General features: G+C 38.7%; 1 protein-coding gene across 1 annotated transcript in view; it reads right to left on the bottom strand.

Annotated features, from left to right (window-relative positions):
- The window catches only part of USP10 (ubiquitin specific peptidase 10), a 46,223-nt gene that overhangs the window by 7,593 nt on the left and 26,016 nt on the right, over positions 1-12,614 (bottom strand). The window contains exons 4-10 of the mRNA XM_084215137.1: positions 10,805-11,830; positions 6,095-6,186; positions 4,464-4,573; positions 3,968-4,023; positions 2,707-2,810; positions 1,899-1,998; positions 260-440 (exon numbers count right to left, since the gene is read on the bottom strand). Of these exons, the coding sequence (XP_084071263.1) occupies positions 260-440; positions 1,899-1,998; positions 2,707-2,810; positions 3,968-4,023; positions 4,464-4,573; positions 6,095-6,186; positions 10,805-11,830 (1,669 nt within the window). The remainder of the gene's footprint in view (positions 1-259; positions 441-1,898; positions 1,999-2,706; positions 2,811-3,967; positions 4,024-4,463; positions 4,574-6,094; positions 6,187-10,804; positions 11,831-12,614) is intronic.

The following is a 12,614-nucleotide window of genomic DNA, read 5'->3' on the forward strand; positions in this document are numbered from 1 at the left end:
TCAAGATTCAATTCTGTGAACCTCATTCTCTCTCAGCATCCTTATTTATAACATGAGATGAGACTCCTCAGAGGTCATAAAAATTAGGCAGCTCTAAAATGCTTTGGAATTCTTTAGACAATATTGAAAGCAGAAATACTCCAAACTCCTTTTCCACATGCAATTCAGGGCTTGGGATCTCACAACAGTCAGTTCATTTAAGACATTTTAAAAGATTTAACCACTGCAGGTGAAGAACTTGTAGGAATAAGTACTGTACCTTATGTGACCACCAAAAATATCAGTGATTGGAGTCTGGACAAAGTCAGCCTGGCGAGTGACCGAGGATTTGTTGCGGGGTCCCACCTGCTCCCACTCATCCTCGCTGCCCTCCCCCTGCTCCTCCTGCTCCTCCTCCTTGGGAACACTCTGAGCCTCGGGGCCGTTGGACACCGACACTTCTGCAAGTGACCAAGGGAAAAACACCACGTCACACACATTGACAAATAAACATCCAGCCAGAGAAAGGATGTGAAAGGCAAAAAGCCCAATATAAAAAATTTTTTGAGGATAAAATGTTTGCAAAAATACTCAAAATATCCCCCCAAAATTCTATAAAAATCTCCCCCAAATCCTGCAAAAATGCCATTAAAAAATCTCAATTAATCTCATTAAAAATCCCAAAAAATCCCCTAAATTTTTTATGAATTACCAAAAAATCTCCCCAAAATTGCTAAAAATTCTCTAAAAAAATCCCAAAACATCCCCCAAAAAATCTCTTAAAAATTCCCAAAAAACTCCCAATAAATCCCTAAAAATTCCCCCAAAAATCCCTAAATAATTCTCAGCAAATCCCATATAAAACCCCAAAAGATTGCATAATCATTTTAATTTAAAAAACATTCTTTTTTTTTAATTTAAAAAAAGAACAAGCATATTCCAGGTTTGTTCCCTGCATGACACATCCATGTATTAACAGAAGACAGCTCACTGATGACTGTATGTAAATAGCAAAGTTTGATATATTTTTAGTAGTAAATTTATGGGGTAGAAAATTAGAAAGTCAAGTGTTATTCTGGCAACAGAACTATGCCATTATTAAATACAACTCCTTTTCTGCACAGGTATTTTACAGAGAACCCAAGGCTTAGCAAATATTTTCCCAGCCTGTGCCAAATTCAGGTTATAAACTGCACACAGCTAAGGAACAAAATATGGTATGACTTTATATCCCAAAAAATAAAGAGAAATTGGGTGAGTAGTGATCTGAATTCTTACTTGGCTAAAGGCTTGCAGGATTTTATTTGTAAGGGGGGTTGAAGCTAAAGCCTCTATAAACTAAAATTACATTTTACTCTGCATACAGATTCTAGTAATTCTTTCAAAGCTAATTATCCTCCAACTTTGTCAGTAAGAATTTTCATATAATTCAGTATGCTGGTTTGTGTTAGATAGAAACAGTTGGTTTATAGATCAGTGAAAAAGACACTGATGTACTTTTGAACTCCCATGGAGAGTCAAAAACCACTGACATTGCATGTGTTATAAATTACAAACAAGACTGATAACTAGAGTTAGCCCCAAGTAATGCTCAGCTGGGCTCAGAAAAATGTGTAATATTGAGTTTTGTTGTTTAGGAGAACCAGGGATGTGACTTACAAATTAGAATACTGACAGAGCCATGATGCCTTTCCAGAAACCCAGTAACTCTTCAGATCATTCATAAACTGGGCAGAATGGACTCACTGTACCCAGATTTTACCAAAATATTGTTTGCTTATGTCCTAGTCCTCTAAAACATGGCACTGTGTCCCTATCTCAACATCTCCTTCAAGCATTACTCTGTATTATGGGATCACCACACAAAAACAGTATTTGAAATTAATTGTTTGCTATAAAAATTTAAAAACTCCACTAACTTTCATTATGTGGAGAGAGAAGTTTCTTGAGGGTCAGCATTTCTTCATGTAGTCCATTGAGGATAAATCCCAAGTATTCTTCAGCATCCTCTTGCCTGCCCTGAACAAAATATATTTTTCAATTAAATCTATGATATTTTCATGGTCTCCTTTAACCAGAAGGATCATGACACTGAACAAATCCAGCATTCTCCTATAAATTTAGCAACCACTCAGTCTACAGTTATGTCAAATAAAGTTTACATTTTATTATAAGACAAACTCTTTTTTAAACCAGTTAAACCCAAACTGTGCTAAGCAGCATCAGCTCCACAATGGCTACCAGAATTCTGCATTTTTCTCCATACAGATTCCATTTAATGTGTGAGTTTGAATTTTTTTCTCCCCAATTCTTTTACAGCCACTATTAAAAGTTGCTGTCAAGCCAAGGCCAAATCAAAGGATGGTTTGAATTATTATCTTTTCTTTATATTGAAATTAAACCTGACCTTTAATCAGTCTTAGCTGAATTCCTCATAAAAATGAACAGGTGCTCATTTCTTAAATGTAAATCAATTGGTAACTCCATTATAAAAAGAGATGTTCCATTCCAACAGTAATTCTTCCATTATTCTGACATATCAAACTGCCAAGCCTGTAATTAAGATTTTCCTGTAATTCAGGTCCCAAGACAGTCAAGCCTGATTACCATGAGCTCTCAATGAGCTGATTTTAGTGGCATTTGAGCAGAGCCTGAGGTTTGGCTTTGCAGAGGTTTTAGGAACTGCCCTGCAATGCAGTTGCACCAGTCAAGGATTTGAAGTCTCACCTTTTCTGACAGACTTGACTTTATAACCGTCAAGAGCCTGTAAATGTAGGTTGGTTCAAAGGCAGCTCCTGGTCGGATGTCTCTCACTATTTTATCACCTAAAGCTGCAAGGTGAAAGAGAATTCATGTAAGTAATAATAAATAAAAGGGCTTTTTTACATTATACCTTAATAGTCCCTTCACACATCACTAGTTTTGGAGTCCAGCACTTTTTTTACTAATAGTGGTGAATAGCTGTAATAATTGTAATTTTGGGGTCTTGAGCTCAGAAGGCATAACATATCACCCTGCATAAACTCACAGATAGTCAGAAAAAGTTCTAAGATTAACAAGAATATCAACAGCCATCATAAAAAACACTTTTAGTGCTATTTGCATTTTTGCCCTTCTTTTGTACTTGAAGAACACGTCCTTAAACCTTCTGTGTATCTGCATTTCGAACTTTTGCTCACTGAAGAATAAAAAACCCAAGAACAGCCTGACAAAATGTTCCACCTAATGGCAATAAAAGGCCTCAGAACTGTACTTGAAAACTACACAAGAAAATGACTACAAGTAAAATAAGTTGCATAAGCCAGTAAGATTTGTTTCACAGAAAGAAACCACAGAAATGTCTGAACTGTTTGGAAATCACTGGAACAACCAGCTCCTCTTGATATTTCCTTATCATGTTACATAAAGAATAGTTTCAGGAATGTGCTTGTTTCTACAAGTTTGCAATACAACAGACTTGGCTTAAAATGAAGATTAAACAACTGAAACCTTTAAGATCATTTATTTGCATCAAAAAATATGCTATTCCTCACTCCATAATCAGCACTGAGCCTAAATATGTATTAGGAGAAATCAGATACATCTTAAGTTTTCCCACTGGAATCAGAAGCCAGGATAATATTCCTGCAGAAAATCTCCAAGTGCTTAAGGGACCTGTTATGGGCCCATTTTGTTCCAAATCAGTGAGTGTTCAGGATTTAAGAAGCAGAATTGAGCAATCTGATAAACAAACAGTTGGAACTATGTAAAGAAGGAAGTGGAGGAAAATATAGGGAGTATCAACTGATTTTCTTAGAAAGGGCATGTTCTTGGAAGGCATCTTCACAATTAAGTGAACCTTCAATAAAAACTGTTCTTATTGCACTTCTACACTTGGTCCACCAAAGAGAAGGAAAAAATCTAAGGTACAACACCTCCTCTCATGCAGATCTTTACCCCACAGGCTTCTCCCCATTTTTTTCTGCTTTGTGCCCCTGCTCCCACTCACCTTGCTTTGCTTTAGGAGGTACAGGCATATTAGTGAACTCATTCATTAAACGAACACTGAAACAGAAGGGAAGCAACTGGACATGAGCAGCAATTTAACACTTAGAAAAGCAAATAATAAAATTAGGACATTGTCATTCTGATTGCCAAAACAAAACAAAATCAAAGAATATCACAGAAATTGGTGAAGTTCAGACATAAAATCCACCTGGATCATTTCAGTGAAACCCAGGTGTGGGGCTGGTCCTTGCACCTCTCACAGTTCATTTTTGCACATTAAACACTACACAAAACTGATACTCCCAAGGCAACAGGAATTCTCTTCCTTGACAATCCAAGCACTTGTAAAACACCAAGTTCATTATAAAAGTGCCACCCAAAAACACATGAAAACCTTCTGGACACGTATCAGCTTCTATCAACAGCCATTGTTAGGTATTTCTGAATGAGTTTAGCCAGATCCCAGAGTTTGACTCCTTTTTTCCCAAGCTACTTACAAACTGTCTAGCATTGGTGTGGAGGTGCACGGCCTCTGCGATTTGGAATACATTGGAATGGACTTCATTAAATGATACATTGGAGGGCAAGCAACCAAGGCTTGCAGGGTCTATGCAGTGGCATTAAGGAAATATGCAGGAAATGGCATCTGTGTATTAACCAAATATTCAGTTATATTCAAAACCATAGGGAAAACAGAGCTGCATTTTTATTAGGTATATCAAACCAAGAATTTAACTGGAAAAGATGATGAAGCTTTATCACAACATTAACCAATAATGTACAGAAGTTGTATCAAAAAAAAACCCCAGCATCTTGGAACATGCAGTGATTTTCACTGACATTTTAATCATGGCAAAAGCTTTAATTCATGGGTAAGGAAACACTTCATCCAGGAACAGGAGAGGAAAAGAACTTTCATAGGAAGGACTTCAGAGAATTAACCATTTGAAAATTGGCAGGAGATAACCTGGAACACATTTTCTGAGAATGGAAGAAACCAGCTGAAACGTAAAGGTGCTGAGTCACCTCTGCAACCAAAGCAAAACCCACTGAGATATGAGACATTCTGCACTGCAAAGGGTCAGGACCAACCTGGAAAACTCCAGGTATGCTGGAAGAATAATACTCTAAAAACATCACAACTTGGTGAGAGAAGTGAACAGAAGAAATGCACTAAAAAACTGGAGGGAAAGGGAAATGACAAGGCACCAATCTCAGCAACTGACGAGAGATTAATTTGGTTCCCTACAATGTGTAAAACCTGAGTACTAGACTGCAATGTAAAACTTCAAGACTGAAAAAAGGGAAGCTAAGATATATAGTATATATAACCAGTTCTGCACATTTGGTTATGTAAGATAAAAGCCTTATTTAAGGCACAGTTGTTGGCCTAGAAATAGTTTATGAGGATCTGCCATGATCAGTCTTGAAACTGGTGTTAACATTTTTCACTAGTAGTACCAGCACTAGAAATATCCCAAGTGTCACCTTGATGACAAGGGAGAAAATTTTTCTTAATTATTAGTATTTTTATTAACATCATAATATACCATGGAGGGAAGGTGCTTTCTGTTCGTCAGGGTAAAAGTTATTTTTGCAGGGGAATACAACTCCAATTCATTAAGAGCAAACTCATCTTCCATATGTAAGCTTGGAGTAGGATTAATTTAAATTAAATGCTGCTTTACACAGACGAGACAACAGTGACAACCTGCTCAGCACAAACCCAAATGATCCACTTAAAGCTGCAAAACAAAGCCCAAGTGTAAGAACAGTTACTTCAAGTGCAAAAGAGAAATAACCATTTAAATGGATGCACAGAGTCATGGGGAAACACTGCTAGAAATCACAGGGCTCTCAGTCAGGAGAAGTTACAGGTCTCAAATATTTTGACACAGGTAACAAACTGCAAACAGGATTGTAGGGGAACCCTGCACACCAGGTCCAATGATCCAAAATCCCTCTGGATTTCTGGCTGCTACCCTTCAACATTTTAACCACAGGAGCAGGATCTGGGAAAACAAAACACCTTTATAAAATACTTACCAGAACAATCCAAAACAACTCTGACAGATATAATATAAAAATATCAACTTAAGAGCATTAATTTTTTCCCAGGGAAGGATACAGCATTGATGTAGCACCAGTTTCCTTTGTTGATCAGCCCTCGGGGTTGCAAAGACACTGGTTTATGTATTAGTCTTACATTTTCCAGTATTTCTGCAGAATGAGAAACAGTAAATTGAGCATCAACAAAACTCTTGTGGCTATCAAACAAATATCTGCTGCAGCATTACACAGTAATCCAAATCACTGAACAAGATTCCCAGAACCTTCAGCAGATGATTTCCACTCCATTTACCCACTGCTCCCATTCCAAACCAGCCGTTTTTCTTCCACCGAAGATCCAGGGATTCAGAGCAGGAGATGCTGATACAAAACTGATCACTATCATTCAAAAGCAAGATCTACTGATCTGGGTGTTTGTTTTCCTAAATCCAGATATTTTATTTATATTGCTATATAGATACATACACAGATATAAAATGCCATTAGCTGGAATCACTTGTCACCAGTTTTATGAAATATTTCCCACATTTTTATGCTTTGAAGAGGGATGAAGCAAATGCAGCAGTCTCAGTTCAGAAGTTTCACCATCCACCATTCTTACAACAAAACCATCTGAGTGCACACACACAGACTGATGTGCTCTGCTCTTCAGAACACACAGTTTTATTTAACATTTCCAAAATCTACGAGATAACAGCCTTACATAATGTAATTCCTATTCTTTCCTGCTTTCAAAACCCAAGCTGAAAACTTAGAAACCACTGCACATTAGTCTGTCCCAGTTATGAAACCAAGAGCAACAAAGGGAGCTTTTCCAGGAATCCTGACCTGTTATTTAGAAACCTAAATAAGAACTGTTTAAAGAAAATATTGGAGCTCATATACTTTAAACTTGCAAAAAAAGGTGTATACAAGACAAAATACAAACTGCAAATAAATATAGCAATTGTGTACCAGTGGGGATATTTTTTTTTTTTGTAATAAATGTGAGGGGCTCTAAAGCTCTTATATGCTATAGACTGAAAGAATTTGAGTTGTTCACTACAGGACTAAAAAGATAAAATAACGTGATGTAGGTACAAAAGCAGAGGTACAAAGCTGAAAGTTAGAAGAGCAGATGGCAGGGCTGCAAACAAAATCCACATCCTTCTGCTGCCAAGCTGTCTCCCTATCTATAAGATCATATTTCCTGCAGATAACATCAGTTCTAAGCAAATAAAATTGACAAAAAAATAAAAGTTTAATTCAGTTGTCTATTACATAAAGAATGTGCCACCTGAAAGAGCAGACAGCAAAGAAATGTAAAATGGAAGATCAGGTAGCACAAATGCAAAATAAAATTCTTTTCTAGTGAAGGCTAAAATATGTTATTAAATTACTACTAAAGTACTTCAGAATGTATTGTCAGACAGCAACATTTGAACTGTGTTCACACACAATATTTCTGTTAATATAATTCATCATTATTGAAAATAAGGATAAAAGTAACAGAAAAAGTTTCTATTTTTTGTGTCTATCAATAACTTCTTACATTAACTCTTTTCTTCCCCATTTTTGTATCATGCTCAATAAAGATATTAAGAGGACCTTTAGCATCCTCTTGTGGTCACAAAGCTGCTTTGAGAACAGGCTCCAGTGGTGCACCAGGAAATTTTCCTTCAGAAGGAATGCCCAAAGACTGCCATTGCATCAAGTCCTCAACAGCAACAGCAGAATTAGTTATTTTCCATGTATTCCATGTAAATTGGTATTAACACACACTGGGGAAAAAAACTTTGTCTTCTTCAGCTGTACTAAGGACACTCATCAATTCCCTAGAACTTCCAGATCTTTTTCTCTAATATGTCTACCATTAGTCCTTCACATTGTACCTGCATTTGGTTTCTGCTCTTGGTGTCTTCCATACTTGCATTTATTGGATTCCCTAATTTAAAATCATTCCAGATTTAGTCTGATCTTAAAAGTTTCTGTTCTTTGATTCATCTGAAATCCTACCTGCTGTAAACAGATTTTATAGGCACTGTTACCTCCATCACCCACAGTGAAAACACTGCAAGAAAACATGATTCAGAAAATTGTTTTAGATTCTCTCACTGCAACTTTTCCTAAGATCACCAAAGAAGAGTTACAAGACTAATCAGAGAATTGGTATTTTCCCAATCACTTATTTCCTTAGCTTATTTTCAACACTATATAAGGCATTATTAATTATCAGGTTATAATCATAGGGGACCAACTGTGAAACAAGGCAAGTAAAGCCTTGAAGAGTCATATTTTTTTCCAATATAATTTATGACCTTACTATCCCTTAGGTATTAATTATTAAAATGTTTGTCCTAGCATCTAAATCAGGCTGTAATGCATAATTACTGCACTTGTCCCTTTCTACACATTCAAGTGCAGCACCTGCACAGCAGATACATCCTGGAGACTTGCTAAAATTACCTCTTCTGTATTTGTTTCTCATCAAGATTAACATGAAATTTGTCTGTTCTATTTATTTTCTAGTCCTGATCATCTCCTTACCTTGTGTAGCTTCTGTCTTTGAGGCTAAAGGAACCACACATCTCTTCAGGCTGAATTAAGCAGCATTAAATTATCTTCAGGGTGCCTGTGAATCATTAACCTCCCTTGTAATAACTGCTGAAATTGAAGTACAAACCAACAATTTGTCCCTGGAAAAGCAACTTCTCTTCCTGTGTGCTGAGCACCTGTTCTAAATAAGAACTGTGCAGAAGGATCTTGGCACTCCAGCACTGGGTTGTTTGTTAACTGGATTTGTTAATTTTGCCTGCTAACTCAAGATATTTCAGGCGTAGAGTTTACCTGTGTCCAGCACCCCACGGTACTTGTGGTCAAAAATTCATTCCCATTGGCATGAGCTGAAGCTGCTGAATTCCCAGCAAATCCAACAGGGGGATCTCAACTCAGCCACAGGGAAAAGGAGGAACACACCTGACAAACACACAGACCCTCACACAGTGATGGTCACCAAGGCAGGAGATTTGAAATTAAGTATCTACAGAGCAGAGCTAATGATCTGTCTGGAAATCATGAACTGAAGTTCTTGGAACACATTTTTGAGTGTGGGTGGGTGGATGAACAAAGCATTCAGGTTCCCGTTTTCCAAACAGGACAGAGAACTCAAGTACATATAAAGAAAATAAAGGAAAACACCTTTCTCCACAGAGCAAAGCACTGATCACATGGCATTCAGATCTTCAAGTAAACATTTTACACCAAAACCAGCAGCATCTGAATTACAGGAATTGCAGCAATAACTCCTACCTAAATCAGCTACAACGAGCAGATGAATTCCTTTTATCTATACTCAAGATTACTGCTCTGCCCAAAGAGCAAGCTAATAGTGAAAGTGTAGAAGAAAACTTGGTAAAAGTTACATTTGTGTTTTACTACAGTGAAGACAAAATAAAAAGCTCTGCTCCCACCTGGTGGCAAAAAATAGTACAGAAACAGTGAAAGTCTAGAAAGTTAAGTTACAGCTGGAACAACGTGGACAAGAGAAAAAACTTTTTCCATTTATGGCAAGTAACCCTAGCTTTATGATGGTCACAAAAGAGTTTTAAGCTAAAAATCTTTACCAAATGATAACTTGAGATTTTAAGACCATATTCTCCATATGGGTTCATACAGACTGTAATCACCTGGTTTTATATATATATATATATATATATAAAATACAGTGTTTGTGACACTGAAATATAAATTATTCTGACAGCTTTTCTCTCAACAGACAATTCTGAGAAATGAAACCATTGCTGAGTAAGGAGGGGAGGAGAGGCAGCACACAGTTCTGGGCACTCTGAACATCATCTCCCGGTCAGCTTCTGTTCAGAGTGTAAACCTTGAAGCCATCACTTTCAAAACAGCATTGTACCTGTAAATTAGCATGTAGCATAAACAGCAGGACTCTGCACAAAGCCATCTCATACACTGACCACTTCACAGATTTAAAATAATTACTTTGGTTCCAACACTGGTGAGTCAGTGACACAAAATGCACCCAAGCTGGGAGAACTTCACCATTTCTGCCTGAATCTGCACCATCAGCCTCCTGCAGTTTCAAGCCCTTCCCATTAGGACCAAAAGTGAAAGCTTTTGTATCACTCATTTCCTAGCCTGATGTCCCCTCTGGACAGCTCCTTAGGGCTATTCTTGAACTGGGAACAGCAAGTATTGGTTATGGATAAAGCAATACTGTTTATAATGGTTAAATTGGAAGGACAGACCCCTCAAGAAGCATATTAGTAAATATATTTCCTGAATTGAAATTTCTGAAGCAAGACCTATTACACTGTAGCCATTACACTTCAACTGCTGTTTAGTGCCCAGGAATTTCAGTTACTTTGGTATAAACATAGTAATAGTCTTCTTGTAATGGAATACTACAAAATTGTAAATACTGGTAAGGTAACACACCATTTTCTGAACAAACCTAACATATTCTCCTTTTTGTAACAGCACACAGCCTATTTGAAACCACAGATCACTTCCACAGACTGTTTGACAGATTGTTTGACAAGCAGCAATAGTTTCCCTGTATCTGGGATAATGACACGGCAATGCCTGCTTGGAATGTTTACTCAGTGGGATACAAACTGGCTAATTCAAATGACATCTTTCATGCAGTGTTTGAACAGTCAGCTCATTACCAGAGGAATGTTCTCTATCAATACTGCACACTCCTGTTTACAAGCAGAGCTAATACCCTCGCAGTGTAACATCCACTCGTGTGTATTAACTATACCTGCAATCTTTATGGCTACGGGATCCTCTGAAACTGGAACAGGTCCCTCTTTGACTTCAACCTGTTTTTCAGGGACCAGAGGAGATGTGGCAGGAGGGGTATACTTAGTCTCAACATAGACCACAGATGTGGAAGCAGAGGGCTTGGAATTGTGAAAAAGACTAGCCCACGATTTTGCAGGCTGATTAACAGGGACTGATCCTGCAAGCGGGACCGTTGCCTCAGTAGTAGGTGAAGCTTCCTCAGGCTTAGCTTGGTCTGAGTCAGTGCTTTCCACAGTGTGCAATTCTACCCCATTGGCAGCTGTGTCCTCACCAGAGGATTCAAGTGTTTGTCCATTAGTAACGCCAAGAGTTTCAGTAGTATCAGTACCAGCATAAGCCTGTACAACAGCTGTCCTTAGGGGGCTCTCTCTGACGGCCTCCGGGGGGAGGCAGAACTGTTCAGAATGAGCAAGGCGGCATACCTCGGGCTGCCCGGCAGTCCTGCCGGGGGCTGCGGCGCCGGGGCCGGGCTCGGCACACGCAGCTCCGGCCAGGAAGTCCACGGAGCTGGCGGGGCTGCTGCAAGTCCTCGGCGTGGCCAGCGAGGGGAGGTCTCCTGCCAGCTCCGTGTCCTCCGCGCTCAGGCTGTTGAGTCCCGCGGCCGAGGCGTGGCCGTTCACCAGGGTCTCCGGGGCAGCCACGCCGTCAGGGACATCTTCCAAGTAACTGTAGTATCCAGGGGGTCTTTTTTTCTTCTTCTTCCGCTCCCTCTGCCCGAGGCCCCCAGCCAAGGCGTCGTTTTCGGCGTTGGAGCCGCTGTCCAGAGCCAGGGTGGGGTCGCTGAACTGGCAGTCAATGGAGTTGTAGTTTGTGTCGCTGAGGGCGTCATCTGGGGTTTTCTGAGCAGGTGCACAGCTGAGAATGAATTCTGGAGCCTGAGGATTCAGAGTACTCGAAATACTGTAGTCGGTGTTATTCAGGACAGGTGACTGAGTCTCGATAACTTCATTAACACCAAATTCAATTCTCTGATACTCTTCCCCTGGACAAGAGAAAGCAAATCTCAGTCAGAGAATCACATGGAATCAAAAAGCTACAAAAGCAGGAAAAACACTCTCCTATTTTCACAAAACTCAGAAAACAAAGTACTCCCCAAACAAAAGGAATTTTCATTCTCAACCATGACAACTTTCAAAAGATCATTTTCTTAAAGATGGCAGAGCATGATTCAGGTTTTCTTAACCAGTTATGTAATTTCCAAATCCTGCACATTGGCCCTATTAAATTCCCCTCCTAAGAAAAACCATTAAAGTCCAAGGTCTATAGGAATGATCTGTATTAATTACTGGGTAATTGCCTATGAAATATGGTGTAACACTTAATTCCATGCTTTTTTCAAGCCAGTCTGTTCAACTGACAACTACAAAATCCAAGCCTTTCCCTTTTTAACTTCTCCATATGCGAGGTTTGCTTTTTGAGGGGCTGGGTTTGGTTTTTCTGGTGGGATTTCTCACAACCAAACGTAACTGAAAAACATTTATTAATTGCATGGAACACTGCAGTTAAAGCTTTCAAGCCTCCAGGCTCATTTATAACTTCTTTAATTTTATCACAAATGTATTACCATGGGAGAATAATGATATCCAGGACTTTATGACACGAAACACAACACATTCCTCAACATAAATCAGCATTCAACTTGTACATAGGAATTGTACTGAAAACTTATGAACAGTTTTTTTTGTTCTATTGATTTATTTATTTGACCTGGAACTAAAGAAATATTCTCATGGCAGGCTGCAGTATCAGGAAATATTTTCAGCCAC

The sequence above is a fragment of the Fringilla coelebs genome (genome assembly GCF_963513975.1).
Source record: "Fringilla coelebs genome assembly, chromosome: 14".
NCBI classification, from domain to species: Eukaryota; Metazoa; Chordata; class Aves; order Passeriformes; family Fringillidae; genus Fringilla; species Fringilla coelebs.